Consider the following 26,443-nt stretch of genomic DNA (forward strand, 5'->3'; position numbering starts at 1 on the left):
GGGAGAGCTTCCCTAATCATTTCCTAGTGTCTCTTCAAGCCCTGGCACCTCTGTCTGGCCCCCAAATTGCTCCGAACCCTTCTGCACCTTCTTCTTATCCATGTGCCCATCAAGTCCGTCCTCTGCTTAGCTTGTAGGAACATAGCAGACAGCCATTACCAGGAGCTCCTGCTTCTCCCTGAAGCAGCCAGAGGTTGCCTGAACAGGTGCAGAGGGGCTACAGTCCCTGAGGCCAGAAACCTTGAAATTCTGCTTGAGACTTGGGAACATCACATTTTGTATTCCTCACCTCAGCTGTTCTGGGTGCTCCTGGTTTGGTATAAAGGGAAGTGAAAAAAGCATCTTCCCTTAAAAAACTGCATTTAGGTCAATCATTTCTGGGACTGTGAAGACACGATTCATTATGCTATAATCTTCTCAAGTAACCTTAAAAAGATGTAAAATCCTAGGTCTGTAAGACAGAAAACCATTAAAGCAACTGACATATTTCCACCATAGGTGGGACAGGTGGCATGTGTGTACTGGGGGGTACTCTTGGGACCACCGCCTGTAGAGTGCGGGAAGCAGGATGGGGCAGTAGGGGAAAGCTGAACTACGATGCAGTTGTTAGAGGGAACTGCCCAGTTCCATGAGGAATTCTGAAACTGGATGGCACTTCAGATACCCCAGATTGCAGAAAGGAAGCTGGGCTTTTGTACCCTCACTGGCTGCTTGTGGGCATAGTTGCAGGGAAAGCAGTTCTCTACTGAGGGCAATTCCTGGGGTGGGGGGGGCACAAAGAATGGAGTGTCCTGGTCCTAAAGGAGGGAGGGCAGAGCATACCACAATACCCTCTTACCCGCTATCGGCCCACTAATAATGAGAGACCAACATTATTTAAATTATTTATTTTTTCTATAATACATCTCATTCAAATCATAGAATAGTCTGATCCTTTTTTTCCTCAAGCACAAGTTACACTCATCTCAGATGTTTTTTCTTTCCTTCTTTTAAGCTTACAGGATGGATAAAGATACACTTTAATAGACAAAAACCATCACTCAGAGTTTATTACAAATACAACTTCCCAGGGAGGCCCACTGCTAGCACTTCGGAGCATCTGGGGTGGGTCCTGGGGATGCAACATTTTAGAACTCTCCTCGTTAATTCTGCCGCAGGTGGTCCTTGAACCATCCTTAGAGGAACACTGCTTAGAACTTGTTATCTATTGGAAGCAATTTCAGGAAATCCAGGAATAATTAAGTATACAGAAATAGCTCTTCTATAAAATTTCCATATAAAAATAACGGTATTTATTTACAAAGTTTGAGATGCTATAAAATAATACATCATATTAGGTTAGGTACTTCAATCTAATAGTCTACGTTAGGCAAATCAGATGTGGTGTCTGCATCTTCCCCTGACTTCTCTCGTTTAAACTGTTTAAAGCATGTGGCACCACAATGTTTCCTTCATGCAGAAAAAAAGCAGACTATATTTTCTGGAAACCAAACCCAACAGCACATGATCGGAATAAAGCATCTCCAAAGGAAAAGGTGAACAAACTTGTGGTTTTGCCTCAGAGCCTCTCTTCTGTCTCAAAGTCAAGTGTGGTGGTGGTAAACAAAACACCTCAAGGAACTCCCAGTACCAGATCATGGTCCTAAGAGCTCAGGCCCGCGGAGCAGCTGCCAGTGAGCTTGGGCCGGTTGCTAATGAAAGGTGGAACCTGCCATTGTGCTGCTAGGAGGAACAGAACTGCAATGTGCTCAGAGAAGTCTTCAAACTGTGGTCTGAAAAAAAAACGCTGACCCACTATGAACAAACAAAACAAAACAAAACATCAGGCCATTTGTTACTAGGTGGTGCCTGGCATGCGGAAGATGATGTATGATTAGTGACATGGGGAGTCTGAAGTGACAAAGGGTTTTTAACCCCAAACATGATCTGGGGGGAGTTTCCTTGTTGAGACAGAACAGACAGAAACAAGCTAATGTGGTACAGAAAGATCTACTAATAAACCAGCCTCTTCAGCCTCCTATCAATGACCAACATGCAGGGCAGTCTTTGCTCATGGAGGAAGGAGTTTCTTCCCAGGTGTGAGGTCTAAAACTGGGGTCTCCCAGGTGGAGAGGGGCCCAAAGCTGACACCATAGCCTCATGGTGGGGACTCAGGAGTGGAGTTCCACTTGTGCTCCTTGGCTGTGAAGCACTTGGTGCGACAGAGGACTGATACTTATTCAGAGCTGTTTGGAAGGACTGTAGTGAGGGGACGGTTTTCAGAAGGCCCTGTGGCCCTCACAGGAAGAAATTCTGGGTTGTGGTACAAACTCGGCCAGACAGGCCGAGGGATATTAGGCAGGTCAAGCTCTCAGCTTGTTTCTCTCTCTCTCTCTCTTTTTAAATTTTTAAATAATTTATATAACAGATCAAAAGTAGGCAGAGAGGCAGGTGGGGGGCGGGGGAAGCAGGCTCCCTGCTGAGCAGAGAGCCTGATGCAGGGCTCAATCCCAGAACCCTGAGACCATGACCTGAGCCGAAGGCAGAGGCTTAACCCACTGAGTCACCCAGGCGCCCCTCTCAGCTTTCTCAATGAATGGGGTGGAAGAGATGCTCCCTTTCTCTCTGAGACCCTGGGTGGAGAAAAGGTGAGTCCTGCCCGTTTCATCTATGCTGGCTTCCAACACAGCTCTAAGCAGGGAGGCCCAAAGTCCAGTCTGTTGGACCAGCAAGGGTCAAGACAACACTGGATTCTAGAGTCCTTTTTGAAAAGCAAAGGCCGTATAAGAATGACACAGGATTTCACCTTGACTGAGGAAGAGCTGCACAGAATGCACGTATGAAAAGAACACACTGTTTGCTGTCTTCAGTACTATCATGCATGGCTGTCTGCTACCATTTATGCTTCTGTATGCATCAGACATACCCACGGCATAACTGGAGTGTCAGAGTTGCACGTCCACCACTTTTTCTTCTTTAGCATAGTGTGAATGTAGACATATGTGGGGGAACTGGATCTCAAAAGTTACGTAAGCATAACTGTTCAGAGATACCTTGAAGGGGCTAATTCCTGAGAAATGTTATCATTATGTGGGCATTTACATTTTTCTTAAAAAGGAAAGATCTTAAGCAAATATCAGGCTTTTCTCTTTTAAGTAATAGTGTGGCTTACCTGAAGCTTTAACTGCCAGCTGTGATTTAGAGGGCGGGGAGGCACACTCCTGAGGCAGGCGGCACAGTGCAGGCCCCAGGCACTCTTGTGGGTCTCCCATAAACACAAACTCAGGACTGGCAGTGCCCACAGACTGCTGCCATGGGTCATGAAAATGCGGAGCCTATTTGTGAAAATATCCTGGGGGAGTCTTTAGCTCCACTAAGGCCAATCCACACGCAGAGTAAAAGATTATCTTTTATGTATCTAATATAAAAAGTAGATCTTTATGTATCTAACCACTTGAAAAATTAGAAGAAAACACCTAGAAAAGTGACTACTTTTCTATGATATAGGTTCCACTGCAAGGTGATGAAGCTAATAATGAGAATGTCATGGGTTAGTTAGAATCTTCTCTTGGTTTATGGATACTGCTGGTAGCTAAATTCGTTTTTCTTTTGAATCTTAAAAATTCCTTAATAAACTCCAAAATGTATGCTTAAAAAGTGCATTTTACGGGACAGAGTGGTTCGGCAAGTCTTTCATTGTCTGATCCAGGACAAATGTCACTTTCTCGGGGTGGGGGGTGCCTTCCCTGGCCACCTCAGCCAAAGTCGCCTTCCCCCCACCATCTTATTTACCCTGTCATTTTCCCCCTTAGCACTGATCATTCTCAATGTTTTCTGTTTCTTATTCACTCAAATACCTATTGAAGGATTAAATCTTTACATTCACTGTCCAACACCCACTCCATACTTACCACTAAGGAGGTACAATCTTAACACCTACATCCCAGATCTACTGGGGAGACACACTTTGTTCATATGCCTGAGGAGAGGGAGCTGGATAGGGCCCTTAAAGTGAACCACTGATCAAATTAAACAGCCCCCTCCCCCAACTCTCTCTCTGAGTGTGGTTATGAGACAAACAGCTTTGGCCGCTCCCTCCCTTCCTTTGTAACCCTACCCCCAAGAACACCCACCGCCACTGCGTCCCCAGGGCCCAAGTTACATACATGGAGCAACTCTGCTGACCCAAGTAACCAAGAGTTGTGGTTTTAGCGAACAGCCAGCCCAGTGATAGATGTCTGCAAGTTTGTGAAACATCCCCATTTTAACAATCTGATAGGAGCTATTTTGCATTTGAGGACTGACCCTGGCTTTATTTTTCAAATATGGTAGGGTGTGGTTACAACTGCAAATTCTGCCAGTGAGGGGAGTTCTCCTCTTTCCTCCTGCTACAATGGCCGAAACTCCCACCACTCCTACAAAGAAGTAAATTGTGGCAAACCAAATATGTGGTCATCATCTGTCATGTTGTCCAGGGCCAGTGTCAGCACCCTCTTTCCTGCCCGCTCCATAGCGCCCTCTGTGGTCATAAGGCACAATTCACATCAGCACTTACTAGAGCTGTTCTCATGCCCTTGTCATCGTGAAAGGATGAAGTAGATGAGACAGATTCATGGGGTGGGGGGTAGGGGAGCTTGGGCAGGTGCCTGGGGGCCGGAATCACTGCCGTGGACTCTGGCAGTATTACCCTCCCAGTGTGAGGGCCAGCTGGGGCAGGTCTGCTGCCCCCCCTGCGTAAGTGCTAAAGGGAGCATGAATACACTGACCGGATGACATGATGCACTTCAAAGGGTCACAGCTGAACTGACCCTCGAGGAGGAAAAAGGCCTCTCAAACTCCCCGAAAAGCAGAGTGGGATGAGCACCTTCTGGGAGCGGTGTCTGTATGTGCAGGTAACCCCAAGGGCTATGCTATGAAGAATCCTGGATGTTGTGACCCTAATTTCCCAACATTTTGTTACTTCGACTTCTATATGCAATTGTGACTGAGTGTTGAAGTTTTAAAAAATCTCTTTAGGGGAGATACAGAAGAATAAAAGAATTTATCTTTCTAAACATCTCAACTTAGTTTTCTGCTCAGGTAAGGCTTTATATGAGCGACATGTACTGGTGACCACGGTGACTCCAACAGATGTCCTCAGCAGGAAGCCAAATACATTGCTGAGGGACGGAGACCATTTCCCACCAAATACCACATGCACATGCTGAGAGGGCCAGTGACGGGGCACCGGTTACGTTAGGAGTCTTTGGTTGCTTTTAAAAAAACAAACCTGTGTTTTATCAGTTTACAACACTATAGCAGCAGAGAGAGAGCGAGAGAGCGAGAAAGAGAGAGAGAATAGAGAAGGGGGTGGTGTCCCAAGAGCTCCAACAAGGACTCTGCTATTTGGTGAAGGAATGGTTATGGTTAATCTAACTGTACAAATGTTGAAGTTCAGGTCTTGGAACCTGTATAAAAGATTCTGAAGACTAAAGAGCTAGCAGTGCCCACCCCCCTCAAGTATAGGGATGTGGGTGGTTAAGGTTGGAGTTAGTAAAGGAGGTGGCAGTTTGGCAGGAAACTCAGTTTTACTCAGCTTTTAGCTGATGATCTTCGAGTCAGAAATGTCTTAGAAGCGCTCGGAGCCCCACTGCAGTCTCTGCGGTCCTCCGGGCTCCGGCCATCCACCCAGCCTCGGAGCTGTGCCCCTGCACTCAGGCAGAGATGGAATTCTCTAAGAACTGCCTCCACCTCGCTGCCCCCTTGATCACTCCAAGTCTGCACTATGGCTTCTTTCTGACAGAATGAGTGCTGTCTCAAAGGAACTTAAAGTTGTGTGTTCTCATGTATTAGTTTTCACAGCCTTAGTAAAAATTTTAGGTTAGCCGTATCTTTCACCTCTGGCTCACTGGAAGCAGAGTGAAAAAGATATCAGAAGGCATCCATACTTCCCCCATGGATTTAGAAAAGCACCAATCTGGGACAAGCCTGTGCTGGGCCCAAAGGTGCTAGATTAATCTAGTGGCAAATCCAGATGATTCGAGTCAAAGGGTTATTTTCCATTATTATTTGCTCCTTCTGAAGGCCTTACTGTGAAATTAGATTGGGGTTTGGCCACGCTGGCAGATATCCCCATGCTCCCTTGTTCGGAGGAGCAGGAACTGTGACTACACCAGTGTAGTGTTCCCAGTGGCATCTTTGGCTATGGAACAACATACTGTTTACTGCACAATATGAAACAGATCCAAGCGTTTGGAGTGATCAATATTCTTCCGTGTTTCTGTGAAACACTGAATAGCAGATTAATTTGAAATGCAGTTTAGCCAGGAAGAAGCCAAATACGGTAATTTCAATAAACGAAAATGTACAAAAGGTGACATGTACAGGAAAACATTGCTGTCCATATTCTTGAAGTAGACTTTTCTTTTAAGACAAAAGTAATGACATTTGGTTCATTTTCACAAATTGCACACGGAGTAAAATCATACAAGCACTGTAGGGAACTCTAAGCAAGCAGTTCAGTCACAGGAATTTGTTTCTCGGTTCTGTTTTAAATGAAAAAGCTATATGAAATGCATAGCTTTGATTAAAACTACAGATACAATTCCCTTCTCTGTAAAATTCCAGATTTCAAATGCTGGCAAAGGCAGTGCTGGCAAAGTATTTAATGCACATGGAAACACTATTCTATTTTGGCTTCCAGAAGTAGCCCTAGAAAATTCTATGCACCAACGCATTGGCTAATAATGATCGTTTCAGTTTTACTATAAATTATTCTAAATGTCACTTAAGTACTTAAGAATTAGCGCTTGCTCCTTTCTAGAAGCTGTCTAAGGCAGCTGATGCACCAAGCACCTCAACTAGACTTCCAACTAGTTCAGCAGTTCAATCTAAACTCCTTAGACCACAAGGATTGCTGTCTACACCCCTCGCTGTACAACTCATCCTCACTGGATCCTCTCATGGTCACTTCTGCTTGTAAAAAGCAGCCCAGTCGAGGAAGAAAGACATGACAAACGTGATGTCACTGGCTATTCGCTACAGCAATCTTGATTCTAAGGAGGGTTACGTGGGTGTGGGGGAACACAAGGATCCCAACTCATGGAAGATAAATGAGCTTCATTCATGCTGCCAATTCTTTAGGGACTGTCCCCTCTATCACCTCAGAAAACCGCTTTGTTTGCGGTGTGATCCATGGCTCTGTCATTCAGAGTTTTCATTCATGCTATGTTAACTTTCATCTCAATCATCTCAGCCTTCAGATAATTTGCTTATTGTGTTTCCCTAGTTTTCACTGAACACACAGTGCAAACAAAGGCAAAGACTGAAGCAATCATTTCAAAAACAAGAGCTCACACTAAAAACACACATGAGCATCAAATATTAAAATGTGGGTTTTCTCCTGTCTTTATTCTGGGGAGGAGGAATCCTCCTCGTCATCTTCCTCATCTTCGTCGTTGAATGAACAGGGGGTCTCGCCTCGCGACTCAGAGCAGTGAGAGGCCGCACTGCTGGACTGGTGACTGTTTGGGGCAAGGAACTGCCCAGTTGCTAAGGCCACTTCAGCATCCAAGCACAACCCTTGGTTTACACTAGCAAATAATTAAAAACACATAAATTCATTAACGTGGTCAATGTTTTAAGCTTTGTAAAATGTAGGACTAAAAACACGGGAGAGGAGGTACCACTGGGGCACTCTGCCCGAACCCGCTGCAGAAAGACCTGTGCCGGCAATGACACCTGGCTCTTCCCACGGAGGTGCTCAGGGCTTCACTGCTTCTCTTTCTAACCCAGAAAAAATACATACCTTGATTGTGACAAGGTGGCACCAGTGGTCAGGTCTAAATTTGAAACTGATTGAGTAGAGTTCAAAAGTAATCCCTGATTTAACCAGGAAGGTCCTGTGGAGATATCTGTAGGGAGAAACAGAAACAGAAGATGTCGGTCCACTGTAAGTTGAAGAAAGCACAGATGAGTAAGGGCATGAGCCTGATCTAAATTACAGCTGGGTGAGGGGCGTCTGAGGGGCTCAGTCGGTGAAGTGGCTGCCTTTGGCTCAGGTTGTGATCACAGGGTCCTGGGACGGAGCCCCGCATCAGGTTCTCTGTTCAGCAGAAGCCTGCTGCCCCTCTCCTTCCACTGATCCCCAGCTTGTGCGCTCTCTCAAATAAATAATAGCTTTAAAAATAATCAGAGCTAGGTAAATCTCCTGCTCTGGGGATAATCCACATTTCTTCAGCTTGGAGAAAGGAAATCTCTAGGACATAAGAATAAGAAAAAAAAAAATGGGAAGGCAGACTACAGTGAGGAAGAATTCTAATTAAACCAATCACAGACTTCCACTTCTTTCTCTTAATTAAGACCTCGAGACAGCTGAGAGCCCAGTGATTGCTGCACTATTCTTGGACACCTGCTGTCTTCACCACCAAAGACTCTGACTAGTGTTAAAAGCTAACGCCAGGAGGGGGGTAAAAAGAAAGTGAAATCAGAAACAGGTTAGAAGGACAGGGGTGCCTGAGTGGGTCACTCAGTTAAGTGTCTGGCTGACTCTTGATTTCAGTTTAGGCTGTGATCTCAGGGTTGAGATGGAGCCCTGCATTAGGCTTCACACTGGGTATGGTGCCTGCTTTGGTTTCTCTCTCTCCCTCTCCCCACCTTCTGGGGGAAAAAAAATGACAAGAAACAGGTAAGGAGGTTAGACACATTTTTACTAAAACTCCCACTGCACCATCTTTTCATGTGCCATCAAAAGAACTCAGTGCTATTACTCATCAAAGATACAGTCTTTTCCCTGGTATCCTTTGCTCTGTAACTCAAACTAGCCCTTATTTTAAAAGGTCATATGCAGTCACATTTCTAATGAAGGTGAGACACGCATTACACTGTTTTAGTCTGCATAAAATATTTTGGGTGTATAACCTTGTAATCTTATTTTCTATGTATATATCATATTTCTCCAATCATAACCATGATAAATTCTTATTATAATTTTATTAGTTTCATACTGGTCTCATATTTAGCTCAAAGAAGACAGTGAGTAGAACATGTAAGATCTAAATGTTACTGAATGAATGAGTATAGTCTCTTTCACATTAAGTTTACAAAAGAGGTAAAAGAAATGATAGAAATGTATGCCTAAAAAGAAATTCTTTGACTTACATTACAAAATAAGACCATATATATACTCAAAAAGGGCAATTTAGTAATGAGCCTTTATTACAGCTAATCAAAATAGTTTTGTAATTACTGTGCCAAAAAAAAGGAACCCCAAAAAACTCCCAGAACTATATGTACTAGGATTAAATACTCTGCTATTAGTACAGTCTGACCAAGTGAGAAGCTTCCTATGTAGAAAAAAAGGAAACTAAATGATTTCATTAATTTTAAAATGGCCTTGTGAACCCTGTTCTTTATAGGCTAGCTAAGACAGCTGTGGAAAAAAAGAACTTCAATTCTAAGAAGAATAGCAGACTTTAACTACATTAAATAAGAACAAGCCTGTGCAAGATGAAATTAAAGCCAGAATCCTGTGGTGAATATTAATTAGTATATATGGAAACTTTCTGTCAGAACACAGCTATTTACTTGTTTGTGAGCGTGACACAGTAAATTTTCCTTTTCACAATGGCTTTGAAAAGCCTACATTTCTTTTGCATTATCATAAGATCCACACAATAGCTCTCACAATCTAACTCAAGAGCCATTCTGTCCCTTTGCACATTAAAGGCACAAATTTCTTCTTTTAAAGTAACCAGAAAGTCTATGTCCCAGGCTGCAAATGAGGTCACAAAGAGATCAAAACCATAGAGCCTGCCTGATTGCCCTGAACCTTTTCACTGAGAATAAGCTAAAATAAAGTTCTGGTGATTTATTGAGTAAGCCCTTTATTCAGCCCCTGCTGGACTGCCACTATGTCTGCGCTGCTTAAGAAAACAGCGGGGCCTGCTCGGGGACAGAGTGGGGAGAAGGGAGCGTGGGGGGCGAAAAGAGGGGGCAAGCTGGCTAAAGGACAAGAAGGGGTCACACCTGCAGCAGGTGGATGGTGCTAGTTTAAGAACCAAATCCAACAGAAACCAAATCTCAATTAACAAACTTGTGTTTTGACCAGAGGGCCAAAACCATAGAGCAAAATAAAATAAGGACAAGGGGCACCTGGCTGGCTCACTGGCAGAACATGAAACTTGATCTCTGGGTTGTAGTCCCCAAGGTGGGTGTAGAGATTACTTAAAAAATAAAATCTTTAAAAAAAAAATAAGAACTACCTCTTTGCTCATATTTGATTTATTATACCTTAGAACTAATAGTACAGTGCCTTCAGAAAAGTGATGTGAAATTCTAGGTGGTGATATTTATAAATCAAGGAAACTTGAAAAAGCAAAGGTAAAAAGCATTATTTATGCCTCCAAATTATATGTACAGAATATACACAGTCTTGAGAAATGAGACAATCATAAAGATTTCTGAATCAGAAAAAAAAATCTGAATTCTACAACATGCAAAACATACTATCTTTGTTTTCAAGTATACTCAGTATATTCTTAAAAATCACAATAAAAAGACAACCTGATGCAAAAATGTGCAAAGGATCTGAATAGATATCTCTGCAAGGAAGATCTACAAGTGACCAATAAGCACACAAAAAGACGCTTAGCACACTAGTCATTAGGAAAATGCAAAATAAAACCACAGTAAAATACTACCTCGCATCTACAAGAATAGGTTATAATAAAAAGGATGGACAGTAATAATTACTGAGAAGGATGTGGACAACCCAGAGCCCTCATACACTGCTGGTAGGATTGTAAAATGGTACAAATGCTTTTGGAGAATAGAGTTACTCAACAGCTCTCTCTCTATTCAAGAGAATAGAATTGGAGTTACTCAAAATGTGAAATACAGAGTTGCCATTTGACCAAGAAATTGCACCTCTAGGTATACAACCGGAAGTGACAACCTAGGATCACACGGAAACATGTACAAGAATGTTTATAGCAGCATCATTCGTAATAGCCCCGAAGTAGAAACAATCCAAATGTCTACCAACTAATGAATGGGTAGATGAAATGTGCTACTATTCACACGATGGCAATAAAAAGGGATGAAGTACCAAGGCTACGGCATGGGTGAACCTTGAAAACCTCATGCTAAGTGAAAGACATCTGTCACAAAGGCTGCTAGTGCATGATTCCATCTACAGGAAATGTCCGGAATGGACAAATCCAGTGGCAAAGCAGATTACTGGTTGCCTAAGGCTGGGAGGAATGGGGGAACAGGGAGTGACTGCTAATGTATATGGGGTTTCTTTCTGAAATGATAAAAATAAAAATGTTGTAGAATTAGTGATGATTGCACAACCTTATGAATATACTAAGTCCCACTGAACTATACATACCATAAAATGGTGAATTTTATGGTATGTGAATGAAATCTTAATTTAAAAAAAATGAGGATGCCATTTCACATCCACCTGATTTGGGAAAAATAGAGTATTTCCAACCTGCAGGTGAGAATGTAACTTGTGAAATCAAATTAAAAAGCTCTGGCTTTATCATAAGTGAAGCTGCAGCCCCCCCCACCCCCCTCGGGGACCCAGCTGTCTCATGCCACACACCAGCACGTGGGGCACTATGGTATCATCACAGAAATGTTCAAAGTAGCACTGTTTTTCATATTAAGGAACTGGAAACAAAACTTAAAGGTTCATCATCAGTAAAATGAATAGTGATATAATCATATAATGGAGTTCTATACAGTGGTAAAAATGTATGAATTACACCTACATTAAATCATGTGGATGGGTGAAAAGATCATGTTGAGTGGAAAAATCCGTTATCACTAAAGAATGTATCACTAGGAGTCCATTTATATAAAGGTCAGCAATAAGTAAAATGAAACAAGAAACTGTTCCCAGTTTACTGTATTTGTGTTTGTATCTCTAAAGAAAAGCAAGCGATGATAAATGAGAAATTCAAGGGAATGGTCACATTTAAAGGGGACAGAATGGGAAAGCATTCGTTAACATACCTGTGATATAACCTTCTAAGGCCTTTGGCACCAGCGATTTAGCAAGTTTCAGATCCTCCAGAGAGCATTTGCCCGACTCCAGGCCAAAGGACATTCCCATCCGCTTCAGTACTTCTATGTCATCATGGATCTCAAAGGTGTTGTCAAAATTAAAAAGATATTCAAACCTGCATCAGAAAACAAAGTTAGTACGGGGATTCAGTGGGATAGGGAAGGGCTGCGTAGTGTGGTACTCTGTACATTACATAAAAAAATGAGGGCCTACGTTCAGCTGTACTACTGGAAACTGCTACTGTCATTCCGCTGTGTTCAGGGGAATGACATCTCAAATAAGCCACTTTCCCAATTAAAACAGTTTTCCTATGACAGGAAATAGGAGTCCATAAACTTCAGCCCTCATTAAGCTGTTACAAACAGGGGACAACTTTGGTGTAAAGCCAATACTTTTCAAGCTTTGTCACAAAAGTCAAATTATTAAGAAAGCCCTTTCAGTTTAATATATGACAACCCTATTCTGAGTTGGCCTATTAGGTTTGAGGGAAAAACCCCATTTTGGATGCTTGCTTAATGTTCCTCAATCAAGTGTTAACTAAAGCATACTTTAGATAAGCAATAAATGCATGACTTTTCACAAATGAACCAAAATTCAGATCCTGTCTTAAGAGCCTAAGAAGTGAAACAACTTAAAGAAAAAGTGCCACATAAATGTATAGAACATTTCCAAATGCTCCTGAAAAATACCAAATCAGGGATGCCTGAGTAGCTCCGTCGGTTAAATGGCTGCCTTCAGCTCAGGTTATGATCCCAGGGTTCTGGGATGGAGTCTAGCATCCAGCCTTTTGCTTAGCAGGGAGCCTGCTTCTCCTATCTGCTGCTCCCCCTGCTTGTGCTCTCTCTCTTGAGCAAATAAAGAAAACCTTAAACAAGGAAAGTACCAAATCAGGATGCCCAGATGCCCAACACCTCAAAAAAGGTGAATACAGGGGCGCCTGGGTGGCTTAGTCATTAAGCATATGCCTTTGGCTCAGGTCATGATCCCAGGGTCCTGGGCTCAAGCCCCGCATTGGGCTCCCTGCTCAGTGGGGAGCCAGCTTCTCCTTCTCTCTCTGCCTGCCACACTGCCTACTTGTGCTCTCTCTCTCTGCCAAATAAATAAAATCTGAAAAAAAAAAAAAAAAAAGTAAATATAGGAAAGCATAGTCTTTTTGATTCTTAGGCTAGACCCTGGGGCACCTTCATCCACAGGCCTCAGTCCTATGGAGACCGAGTGCAGTGAGTATTCTGGCACAGTGGTGGGTTTATGTTGTCATGAAATTCTTACTAAAGTCATGAGGAGGTAAAATTATTCTGAACTATAATAAATCTGAATAAAGGACATTAACAAATTTTCAGGGAAAAAAAATGCCTGTCACAGGGATGATTCCTAGCATATGTTAAAAGCAGATTATTCTGTAAATTTAATTCCCATTGTGAAAAAGCCTCCAGGCTAATTAAGGGGAAAAGATTGCATCACCAAAGTAACTGAAAGACAAGGCTTTAGGACCTACCTTGCAACAAGCTTCTACAAGCTGCTCATAGCCTCCTTCCCTTCACTCAGAGGAGGGCCAGGAAAGGGCATGAGTCAGTAAACCACCGAGGGATAGAAACCTCACCAAGGCCCCAGCCTGGGATGAACAGAATCCATAATTCCCTTAGGTCAATGGTTCCCAGATTCTCTTGCTACTCTTTTTTAGACTTAGAACACTAAGTGATGAAGAGAATTTAATAATCCCTTACAAAACAAGAGGCTAACTGGAGAGAGAAACTAGAATTCTAAGTCTGCTTCTCCTGTTAGTATGTTAAAAATTTTCTAGGATTCTCAGTTTTATGAGAATATATGTTAACAGTCCCTATAGATGTAGGTTTTTGTGAAGATTTTGCAACTGTGTGAATAGTAATACAGATACATACCATTATTGACCACAGGGCTGGGTCCTTTAAGAACTGATCTGTAACTTTTGAAAACCAGCAAGTTAAATACTGGAATTCTCGCTTTTGTAAGAGGAAGCAACCAGATCTCAGAAAGGTTAAGACACTATGTTGCTAGCAGACAGAATGAAAAATGAATCTTCTGACTTCATACTATTTTTCCTTGTGTCTATAGTCTTAATTATCAAACACTTTTGAAATTCCTGCTCACTGTTTTTCTTTTGGCACCTTCTTATTTAAGTGACCTAGAATCTCTGTATGCAATCAAGATAAACAGGGGAAGCAACACCACCTAAGACAACAATGGGAAAAACAAGGGAAGGCAAAGCCCCAGGGCAATGCTGTAGCTGCAGGGAGACCACAGGCCTGGACTATGCCAGTGGGACTGATGTAATTACTGGGCCTCTTTCGCTTTCAAATGAATCCCAATTTGGTCAATAGATTATATGCTGACTCCTTATAACAGCAGCTATATTTGTAGAGTGCTTGTCTTGGGTCAGACCCTTTAAAGACATAATGGTATTTAAGCCTCACAAGGCTAGGATGTGATAGAGGCCTTGGAATCATGCCCTTTTGTTCTTTAAAAAATGCTTTGAAGCAGCTAAATGGGGGAGTCACAATCCACACTTGGGTCTGTCTCACTCCACAACCCTACTTCCTTAACTATCTCAGGACACAGGTCATGGCCTGAAGACCACTACTGTTCTCATGAAGGGTAAAGTTACAAATTACAAATTACAATTAATCCTTAGCAGTATCTTTAAAACTGCTACTTTTCACTTGCTATGATAAATATCATCATCAACTTTAGTTAAAATGTGAAAAAAATCTCAGTGGGAATGTAAATTGGTACAGCCACCATGGAAAACAGTATGGCGGTTCCTCAAAAAAACAAAAACAAAAACAAAACACAAACCAAAACCAAAACAAAACAAAACACAAACTACCATGTGATTCAGCAATCTCACTTGTGGGTATCTATCTGAAGGAAACAGAATCACTATTTCACAAAGAAAACTGCACCGCCGTGTTCACTGCAGCATTATTTACAATAGCCAAGATAAACAACCTGACTGTCCACTGAAATATGAATGGATAAAGAAAATGTGGTATATGTGTGTGCACACACGTTTGTGCATAAGTGGAATATTTGGCCATAAAAAAGAAGGAAATTCTGACATTTGCAACAGCATGGGTGGACCTTGAGGGCATTATGCTAACTGAAATAAATAAAAGACAAATACTGTATGATTTCACTTATATGTAGAATCTAAAAAAAAAAAAAAATGAACTCATAGATGCAGAGAACAGACTGGTGGTTGCCAGAGGTGGAGGTGTTGAAGGTTATCAAAAGGTATAAACTTCTAGTTATAAAGTAAGTAAGAAAAAAAGCAAGCAGAGAATGTATCTAGCATTTTCCTCTCCATTCATTAATAAAGAGAAGCATACTCAACTCAGATAGAGCAAAACAAAGAAACAATTGCCTTAATGCCACATGCTAACCTAAAATATTTCCACACTAAACCATGGAAGCGAATCACCAGTGAATCCACCTTATCCCAGGCTCTCTCTCACTGATGGTCAACTTTAAGGCAGTTACTTGCCCAGGGTTACCACATAACATGTACATACACGTGCACCTTGGCTAGGGTCTAGGGCCACAATGCATATAGGACAGTGCCAGGCACAAGACAGGGGCTGAGAGGGTGAGTGATGAAGAATGCACTAGTAGATGGCAGCACTCCATGTCTGCACCCCAGGGAGGTCAGCCTCAGAGGGTTCGGATAATGAAGGACACCCTTCTTTATGCTGTGAATGATAAGAATGTGTTTCTGGGAGGCCAGCCCTAGTTCTCCACTCACTTGTCACTGGAGATGCTGCAATCTATGACTGTTTTTCTGCTTGTATTGATGATTATAAATGGCAGCTGAATGGTGGAGTTCAGAGCTGGAGGACCCTGGTTCTGCTGTTCATTTTGCCGATTTCTCTGAACCAGGTTTTTGAAAGCGATTTGCTGTAATGATCAAGAAAAAGAATATCGTCATTTAATGTGGATAAGGGAGTTGGGATTCAATGAATTATAATAAATACATTCAAGAAATAGTATTAGAGAATTAGAAATTAGAGAGTTTAAATACTATCAGAAGCCTTAAATACTATTAAATAGTATTAATAATATTAGAAATTAGAGATATTAAAGAGGCTGTCTACCTATAACTTAACGAAAATGAAATACTTAGGAAAAAAGATTTGAATGATCTAACTCAGATACATTTCAAGGGAAAACACATACTTTTAAATGATGTCTAACATCATCCTAATGTAAATTATGGGGCCTATGGCTTCCGTCATCCACAGACAGGATCTTACAAATCAGCAAGAGCCCAGAAGCCAATGCAACTCTAAGATTCTTAGAGTGACAAGGAGAAAGTGATACCAAGAGAACTTGTATTTTCCACTTATCTAATAGATTCTTGGGAGTTGGGGGTTACATACACCTTTTAATCTGTCTAGTTCAGGGATATGCAAACTTTATAAAGTCACAGAATCCTTTCTTCAAATGAAATCTATGGACAACTACGTAAAACAGATGAAAGTAGCATTGCTATGGCTGGTGGCAGAGGGGGAGGGGGTCCAGAGCCCAATGGCTCTGTCCTCACTCACCAGAGTTTCTAGGGCACCTACACAGAATTCCTGCATCCACAGGGTACAGCTGGAGTCTGGCCTGACCCACCCTTCACCTGACATCTTTCAGACAAGAAACTGAGGGCTGGCACTTATAAAATAGATCAAGGCCTAATCCTGATACTGAGTCTTGCTGCTACTTTTAGTTCTAACCATTATTTGCAAGTCAAAGAAGTGATTGCTCACGCCCTTTTAATAAGGCAAATGTACCAGAGAAATCCACAGCAAGAAAGACTATGCAATTCAACTTATTTATCTACTCATGAAACAGAATGGTTTTTATTTTTTAAAAAAGATTTTATTTATTTATTTTACAGAGAGAGAGAGATCACAACTAGGCAGAGAGGCAGAGAGAGGGGGAAGCAGGCTCCCCGCTGAGCAGAGAGTCCCATGTGGGGCTTGATCCCAGGACCCTGGGATCATGACCTGAGCTGAAGGCAGAGGCTTTAACCCACTGAGTCACCCAGGTGCCCCCCAGAATGGTTTTTTAAATGCTCCTAAAGTCAGATCCACTCATTCCCTTTTATTGGCATGTCTCATATTTGCCCAGTAGGGATGAATTTAAGTTGCTTTTCTATGTTTTAGCAATCTTATCCTAGGATTATTTGTTTTAGGTTCTGAGCCTTGACAAAAGTTTAATTAAGATTACTTTTATTTTAAAATGACTGGGTATTATCCCTAGAAAGTGAACATTTATGCCTAAAGTTCATAAAACAGAAGGGATGCCAATTTATTCTAGCCCTAGCATTATGTCTAAAAATCACTATCAATATCAATCACTATCAAAAAACTATCACTACTGGGCAACTGGGTGGCTCAGCCAGTTAAGTGTCTGCCTTCAACTCAGGTCATGATCCCAGGGTTCTGAGACTGAGCCCTATGACAGGCTTCCTGCTCAGCGAGGAGCCTGCTCCTCCTTCTCCCCTCTGCTGGTGTGTGTGTGTTCTCTCTCTAAAACAAAACAAAACAAAACAAAACAAAACAAAACACAGGACTATCACTATCAATACTATCAAACATTACTGAAGTTATACTTCATTATTTTCTGCTGGTAAAGAGTAAGGGCTGCTTTATATTCATTTTTTAATATATTTAATGTTGAAAAAAATACGTTATTGATACTGTAAAACTGAGAAAAAGAATTAAATGTTTGACTACTTCTGCCTAGATTCTCTTCCCTTCTACCAGAAAAAGCATCTCAGGAGATGCCCTCATACTATGCCCTCACTTTGTGGCCCTACTGCTGTAGCAGGGCCTCAGGATAGGAGGGAGTATCAACAGTAGTAAATAAGAGTCCTTAGATATATATGACTCAATACGTCATATGTATGACTCAGTGACTGTTCAATACGTGTACAGAGATTTTTCAGGTGAAGAAACCAGTAATAACATACATAGTGTTATTTAGACAGTAAAAAGAAAAGTCACCTCCCATTTATTTTGGGTAGATTTCCTTTGTTGTCCTTTGACTGATTTCCTTCAGCCTTCTGTTCTCTTCCAGGCTCATTAACATCAATTTTAGAGGCGGAACAGAGGTTCATACATTCATTTTGCTATGTATTAGCAGCCCTGGAAAAGGTTTAATGGCTGGTGGGGATAGTTATACAGATAAAAGTTGGGTATCTGGATTACCTATAGATACCATCTATTCACACCCTTTCTCATCTACGTTAACCAAGGATAAATGAAAAGTGGTGGCAGTTAAGTAAAACTGACCTGTGTCATGTGATGTCAGTGAGTGGTGACATTAACTTGTTAGAAATTAAGCCAACTTTGCCATGGTAAATTATTAATGTTCAGGAACACATTTAATTTACTTTCTGTGGTATCTTCATAAATGGTACTTGATGAATGAGAGAGAAACAAAACACTAGCAGGAAATAGGCTGTGTGTATGTCCACCAGAAGACCAGAGAGTGGCTGTTTTCAGTTATACTTTGGGTTTCACTTTAATGTTGAGAGAGGCCTACTTTTATAAATGTTGACAGCTAGGTTGCCCCTGGGTTGAAATCTATAAATATTGAGTTTGAAATACAGAAGAGGAAAAGAAATTTAGGACTTAAAAAAAAGAAAAAACAACAGTATACACTGTACAAAGATAAGCAGAGGAAAAAATATTCAACTTGCTTCTTAATGAAGGCTATCTAGGGGTATGAATATCCCCCCTGCACGAGGGTGATCATGCCCAGCACCGTTCTTTCTGATAAACAGGTAATTACAGGCATACTGATAAACAAGTTTTCTTAGTAACATTATGCCAAGAATCAGGCTCCAAAATGTTCCATGAGGATTTTGAGGAAATCCGAGAAAGGCTTGGCACAGAGGTGAAGGAGTGTGAGCTAGTGGGAAGCCTTGAGGGGACAGGAACAGCAGAGGCAGGGGAGGGGAGCTTAGAAGGAAGTGAGAGCGCGGATCAGAAGCCAGTGCCTGGCAGGCCAGGTTGCAGAAGGCAGAATTCCACAGGGAGGAGCACAGGAAAAAACCATCAGCTTTCAAATTCTTCTAAGTGTTTTTGTTTTATAAGCTGCAGAATACTCTTCAAACAAAACCTTATCTGGAAATCCAGTATGAAAAATACATAAAATGCTTGCTCTAGTGCTAGCTCCTCAGGTAGGTCCTGCAGGGTTCGTAGTGAAAGCAGACACAAAACCCAGCAAGGAAGAAAGTGGCGGCCTACTCAGGGCCGAACATCACCTTTGGAGCTTGCCTGTGTTTGGGCAATCTCTGCTCTATCTGCTGCTACTTCTCTGCCCCTGGTCTACTTCCTTTCCTACTTCCTTCTCAGATCATAAGGAGCTCTCTGCAAGGGTTAAATGCTCTTCTCTTGCTGCTCTGATTTACATATGAAGGTGAAATAAACTAAGAGAAGCATCTAGAAAGTGAAAAACAAAAATGTGGAATATTTAAGAATACCTAACCTATTCTGTCCATTAGACAAAGGGAGTGTTTTGGGAAAACACTGCTACAATATTTGGTAACTTAATTGTTACCTTTATTTCTGAAAAGTGGACTCACCTAAAAAATTAAATAGGATCTAAAATTGTGAAATTAAAGTGGATTTTATGAGTGGTTGAAAGCTTTTCATATAAAGACAATTTGCTGATTAAAAAATAAAAAAGCATAAAGACCCTCTGGGCTCATTTTAAAAAGGGTTTCTGACTGCACTGAAAATGACCCCAGTGTACTGCTCAAAGTGAATTTTTACAGCAACTACAACTACCAAAAATAAATAATAATAATAATAATAATAATAAAAAGGCCATGTGATTTTACCTCAATGATTTTATACACTGGCTCTATTATATTTGAAAAACCATCCAAATTCCAGGCAATTATCCAAAACAGTGTAAATATAGGGATCCTTATTACATTATAAAAGCTAATTTTCTTAAAAAGAAGTGCATTTTAACTTTTGGTATTTCTACAGAGTTTATTGAATCTTTACATATTTACAGATAATAAGTTATTACAGGTGGATTTGATAATTTTACTCTAAGTGCTTGAAGTTTAATGAGCCTTACTTCTTGATATTCCAAATTAGGGCTAAAATAAACACACACAAAAGGACTTCTAACAGTTTCTCTGCAGAGTAAGAATAAGTGTCAGTAGTAATGCATAAGATAAGTCATGCACAGGGTAGGTGACCTGTCATGAGGCCATGATGATGGTGGTGAGAGACAATCATCGTAAAGGCAGACCATGTGGATGGTGGTGAGCTCAGATGTGGAGGAGGCCGCCCTAGTGCGGTCCCGTCAGACACTACTCAAAAGGCAACCAAAGGAGAAAACACCAATGCTAAAAGCAAGTAAGTAGAGTAGCAGAATATAGGTACCAAAAAGAATGAAAAACATCCCAGCTTCTTTACCTGCAGGAGAAGTTCTTGCAGCTGGGCCCGCTTCTGCTTTATCCGTTCTATCCTCCTCTGCTTCTCTATCTTTAAAACACAGGTTACAAAATAACATGAACATATGGAGAGTATAAAGTACTGCTCACTTTCCAGGCCCCCATTCTCAGATATCAAGAATTTTCCTTAGGGGTGCATGGGTGGCTCAGTCCATTAAGTGTTCAAGTCTTGGCTTCAGCTCAGGTCATGATCTTTAGAGCCCGCATTGGACTCTGCTTGGAATTCTCTCCTTCTCCTTCTCCTTCGGCCCCTCCCCCAGCTCATGCTCTGTGTTCTCTCTCTAAAATAAATCAACCAATCTTAAAAAAAGAATTTTCCTTAAAATTCAATCCATTTTAACAACCAACATCAATAAAGGCATATCACACCTTTTTGGGGAGCAGGGGTTGGGGTATGCAAGTAGCCATGATAGCAGAATTGTGGTAACTATTATTATTAATGAAACCCATCCACTTCATAAATACTAAATATGCAGTACTTGTTGCTATTTTCAAATTCTAACCAGAGTAATAGTTAACACTTAATGAATACTTTGTGTGCCAGCAACTCAACTAATCACTTCATACACACATGATCTTTTTTCCCTCCCTACACACATTATCTTAAAGCATCTTCTTAAGACCCTAGGAGGTGAGAACTGTTGTTACCCATTTTCCATGTAAGGAAATGGAGGCATATGGTTAAGTAACGGCCCAAGGTCACATAACTAGTGAAGGGCAAGAGTCAGGATTTGAATCTAAGCCATCTGGTTCCAGAGACCTTACTATTAATTACTTTCTTATATTACCCCCAACCCAAAGAATGCAGTAAGATCTCATTTAAGATTTCAGTTTAACTGACTTTTAAATAGGCATACCTCCTAATACAGAGAGCCTACATATTCAATACAAAATTTCTACTTGTAGAGTAAGGAACATGCTTATGGGACAAATTTCCCAGCTTCGCACAACTATTACTTAATAGTTAACTTAATAACTAAATAGTTAGTAGGGTCTGAATTTCCTCATAGACGAGTTCCTCACTGTGTCTTTGGGCAAAAGTGAGTAACATCAAACATGACATTTTTCTTGTCAACTCTAACAGTGTTTCTTTCTTTCTTTTTTTTTTAAGATTTTATTTATTTATTAGAGAGATGGAGAGAGGGCACAAGTAGGCAGAGCAGCAGGCAGAGGGAGAGGGAGAAGCAGGCTCTCCACTGAGCAGAGAGACCGATGCGAGGCTCAATCCCAGGACCCCAGGATCATGACCTGAGCCAAAGGCAGCCACTTAACTGACTGAGCCACCCAGGTGCCTAACAGTGTTTCTTATTTGCTCCCCATCTACTCCAGTCTGCACCAAGAGTTTCTTCTCATTTTTCATCTAACCACTAAAGCACTTTCATTTTAAATAACTTAAGACTCACTAGAAAAATCTATGTGGCTTTCTAAATTTGAAAAGAGTTTCCCCCCTCTATCTGTAGCTGTGACAGGCCAGACCCCTACCTGTCCCTCATACCCCCATTTAACACCAAGCCAAGTTGTATCAATTCTACCTGTAAAACACCTCTCCAACCTCATGACACTGACTTAACTCAGACCATCTCCAAGCCACCCCCTCAATTTCCCTCCTCATCTTCCCGTTAGTTCAACTTCCAACCTCACTAGGAGAATGATCCCTTGAATATGTCCCATCAGTCTTCCTCTTTATATTCAAAAGCTTCCCACTGTTTCCAGGATCAGGTCCTTAAAGCTTCATACTTAGAAATCCATCCCCTTTAGCCTTGCCTGTACTCTGGTCACACCCAGCTGTGTACATGCTTTCTTATGTCTGCTTCTGGAAGGCCCTCCCTGCCCTAAACCACTGGGCAAACGCCTACACCTCCCTCATCACTGAGCTCAAGGAATTGTTTCTTTTCTTGGTAAAGCCCTCCTTTACCTCCCTTTCTAGAGCATCTGTATATATGTCTTTCACAGGAATAATTGACCACAGTTTTGGTAACTTCTTTTACATTTTTCCTTTCCTCAATTAGAATGAAAGTTCCTGGGGTCAAAGATTCTGTCTTGTATAATCTTTAGGTACTGCTAATAGATTTCTGCTTGTTGAGGCTTTGTTATCAGCTTACTATTACTGGTAATAAAAATGATCCTCGGGATACCTGGGTGGCTTACTAAGTTAAGTGTCTGTCTTTAGCTCAGATCACGATCTCAGAGTCCCGGGATTGAGTCCCAAATTCGAATCCTTGCTCAGCAGGGAGCCTGGTTCTCCTGCTACCTGCCACTTTCTCTCTGACAAATAAATAAAATCTTTTAAAAAATTAGAGAAAAAAACTTAAAAAAAAAAAAAAGATACTCAAATTCTACTCTATCAGGAGAAAAGGAGGTCATTTCCACGGTAGCATATGAATAACATTCTACAACCATTTTTTTTAATTTTTAATTTTTTATAAACATATATTTTTATCTCCAGGGGTACAGGTCTGTGAATCGCCAGGTTACAACCATTTTTTTTTGTTCAAAGATTTTATTTACTTATTTGAGAGAGAGAGCATGAGTAGAGGGGAGGGGGCAGAGGCAGAAGCAGACCCTCCCAACTGAGTAGGGAGCCCAATGTGGGACCTCAATCTCAGGATCCTGGGATCACGACCTGAGCTGAAAGCAAATGCTTAACTGACTGAGCCACTCAGGCACCCCAACATTCTACAGCTCCTGATGAATGTCTGATTTCTCCCTCTATCCACAAGGACAATAATATCAAATAAGTTTTGATTTGCTGAGGGGAAAAAGGACTAATAAAAACATGAAATCAACCATATTTATTGCCAGAAACTATATTTAACTTCAGTGTATTCCATTTATGACCATGAGAGTACAATTATGTCAAATCAATTTAAAACCAGTAGGTCAGGGCACATGCTCATATAGGAAAGATTTGAAGTTAATGGGATAAAAAATGTTTTTGCATATAGCATCCCAAAATCATGTTCACCGAACATTCTATCCTTTCTGATAAAGATACAGATGAAATACCATTCTGCCATTCTGTTGCCACTGATGCGAGAATCAAGGACAAAAGTTTAAACACTAAAAGTAAACAGCCAGTTTAATCCTTTTTTTTTTTTTTTTGGATCCATACAGCAAGCATTTCATCAAATAACATATTATTTCTATTTATGAGTTGTCAAAAATTTATTATTAGAGTGTTCACAATTAAACTAGAATAAAATACGTTTTCTAAGAAATCTCTATGTCTCTCATTAGTCAACTATATACCTTTCTAAATCTCCTTCCAGTTCTAAAATTCAACAAAGAGTCTGACCAAAAAAATAGTATACATGAACAATTAGAAATATTTTAATATTATATGTATTCCTAAATTAAAATGCCTCTTATAGAGGTGCCTGGTTGGCTTAGTCAGCTAAGTGTCTGCCTTCGGCTCAGGTCATGATCCCAGGGTCTTGGGATGGAACCCCATGTCAAGGCTCTCTGCTCAGTAGGGAGTCTACTTCTCCCTTTCCCCCTGCCACTCTTCCTGCTTGTGCTCTCTAATAAATAATTAAAATCTTTAAAAATAAAATAAAATAAAATAAAATAAAATAAAATGCCTCTTATGTAAAATAGAATAAACTACTATCTAAAAACAGATTTTTCCACTTACCTCAAGATTTTGACATTCCTGAGCAGAATTGGTAGGCAGGCCAATCCACTTGATTTCTTTTTTTTCTTTTGAAATTATGTTCATTGCCATTAACACATTTAAAGCATCATAAACTCTTCTCCTAATATTCTTCTGGTCATAAGCCTGCTAAAAAATACTTTTAATGAGTGATAAATTTCAAAATACTTTTAATGAGTGATAAATTTCAAGGCTTAAGATACAGTCACAGGATATTAGGATATTTAATTAATATTATTATTATAATATCTTAGGAGTGTTTAAAGAACTCTATACCCAGTGAAAATATCCTTCAAAAGTAAGGATGAGATAAAGATACTTTCAAACAATCTAAAACATAAAATATTCTAAAAAATAAAGATTAGGTTAGCAACAGTTCTAAATTAAAAAATACTAAAGGGCATTCTTCAGTTAGAAGAAAGATGGATGGTGGGCGCCTGGGTGGCTCAGTGGGTTAAGCCGCTGCCTTCGGCTCAGGTCATGATCTCAGGGTCCTGGGATCGAGTCCCGCATCGGGCTCTCTGCTCGGCAGGGAGCCTGCTTCTCTCTCTCTCTCTCTCTCTCTCTCTCTCTGCCTGCCTCTCCATCTACTTGTGATTTCTCTCTGTCAAATAAATAAATAAAACCTTTAAAAAAAAAAAAAAAAAAAAAGAAGAAAGATGGATGGGATACGAGGTAGAAGTTTGGAGATGCAGGATGGAATGAAGACCAACATGAAAGACAAATATGTGGGTATATTTCCAGTAACACTCACTTTATAAAATAAGAATGTCTTGTGGAGTCAAGAATATATATAGAACTAACATATGTGACAACAGTATATATCAGAAAGGGGTAATGGATGTATTAATTAAAGTGGGCTAAAACCCTGCATTGTCTGGGAGGATATTATAAGACTTTGAAAAGTTAAGGATGCATGTTTTAGTTAGGTAAAACAGTGCTTTTCAAGTATGTGGTCCAAGGACTAGTGCTGATCTGAAAACTATTACTAGTCTACAATGAAAATAGGGAACTTGCACCAAAATGTCATCACACAGATCACTAAAGCACATTGTTTATTTCAGCTGATTTTTTTTTTTTAAGCAAGATTTTTCTCAATAAGGAGACTGTCTTAACTTAGATTATGCAAAGAAAAAAACCCTTATTTTATTGTGGACAAGCAGTTCTTATGAAAAATCCAATCAATCAAATGCCGTGATAATAATGGATGGTCGAGAAAACTGAATATAGAAACTTAACTTGAAGGGAGAAACTGAAGTTACAGAAGTGAATGTAAGTATTAGAAATCCTGACCCTGTAGAAATAATGATAATATAATAAAAAATACCAGGAGACAAACCGAAGTAGGCCTGCTGAGTGAGGTTCTCTTTAATATTTAAAGGGGCACGGGATCCAAAGCAGATGAACTATTCAAACAGATGAAGTACATTAATAATAGAGGTTTTGGTACAACATATTTATTTAAAGTCATAACAACAACGATAATAATATTATTCTTTTAACAACTACCACTAATATATTCAATCTGAATTTGTGCTAAACAGGAAAGGTGGGAGATGCAAGTAAATACAAGCATATTAATTTTTTTCCTTCATAACCAACAGATACTGGTTTTATAGGGGACAACAAACAAAAGAAACAAAATAATGAAGTTACTTAAAGTTATAAAGATAACCAATTAAAGAACTAAAAGAACAAACCTTCCAATTTATTAAAACAAACAAACAAATCCCCCACACAGTAGGGAACAGGAAGAAAAACCCCCCAAACTTGTATCCAGGGATGGGGATGGGAGTGGTTAGTAAAAATGTATGTTAGATGATGAAATGTACTAAGAAATGCCTCAGTACAGAAACATCTGAGAGAAAACTGGAGAGGAGAGCGAAACCATATGGCTCCTTAGCAGAGATTCAGACAAAGGAAATAGTGAGCCTGATAAGGAATATATCTGGCATATTCACTCCAAAACAAAAAACAAAAAAACCCACCAGTTTCAATCATGATCATCAATGTAAATTTTCCTACTAAATTTTCCTCCTACTAAATTTTCAGGATAAACTATATAGAATTTGATTACATTCAATATCCATTTCTGATATTTTTAATTAAGAAAAATGAAAGAAATGTTTATTTAAAAAGATCAAATTATGGTTGCTATCATTTCAAAATATAATCTTTATTATAAGGTGGCTAGAGTGTAGTAACTGGGAGAGTGCATAACAGGAGACGAGATCGGAGAGGTAATGGTGGGCCA

At 40.4% G+C, this 26,443-nt stretch overlaps 1 protein-coding gene across 10 annotated transcripts in view; it reads right to left on the reverse strand.

Annotated features, from left to right (window-relative positions):
- Window positions 1-871: 871 nt before the first annotated feature.
- TFDP2 (transcription factor Dp-2) overlaps window positions 872-26,443 on the reverse strand; it is a 174,407-nt gene continuing 148,835 nt past the window's right edge. For 8 of the 10 annotated variants that reach the window (XM_045088463.1, XM_045088461.1, XM_045088462.1 and 5 more), the window contains 6 exons: window positions 24,172-24,318; window positions 20,500-20,568; window positions 15,813-15,964; window positions 11,983-12,149; window positions 7,766-7,871; window positions 872-7,550 (listed from right to left, as the gene is read on the reverse strand). In XM_045088463.1, the coding sequence (XP_044944398.1) occupies window positions 7,367-7,550; window positions 7,766-7,871; window positions 11,983-12,149; window positions 15,813-15,964; window positions 20,500-20,568; window positions 24,172-24,318 (825 nt within the window). In that variant the 3' untranslated portion in view covers window positions 872-7,366. The remainder of the gene's footprint in view (window positions 7,551-7,765; window positions 7,872-11,982; window positions 12,150-15,812; window positions 15,965-20,499; window positions 20,569-24,171; window positions 24,319-26,443) is intronic. The other 2 variants (XM_004754491.3, XM_004754489.3) reach the window with 1 other exon arrangement.

Source organism: Mustela putorius, unplaced genomic scaffold (genome assembly GCF_011764305.1).
Source record: "Mustela putorius furo isolate JIRA1106 unplaced genomic scaffold, ASM1176430v1.1 tig00003834_pilon_pilon_pilon, whole genome shotgun sequence".
Lineage (NCBI taxonomy): Eukaryota > Metazoa > Chordata > Mammalia > Carnivora > Mustelidae > Mustela > Mustela putorius.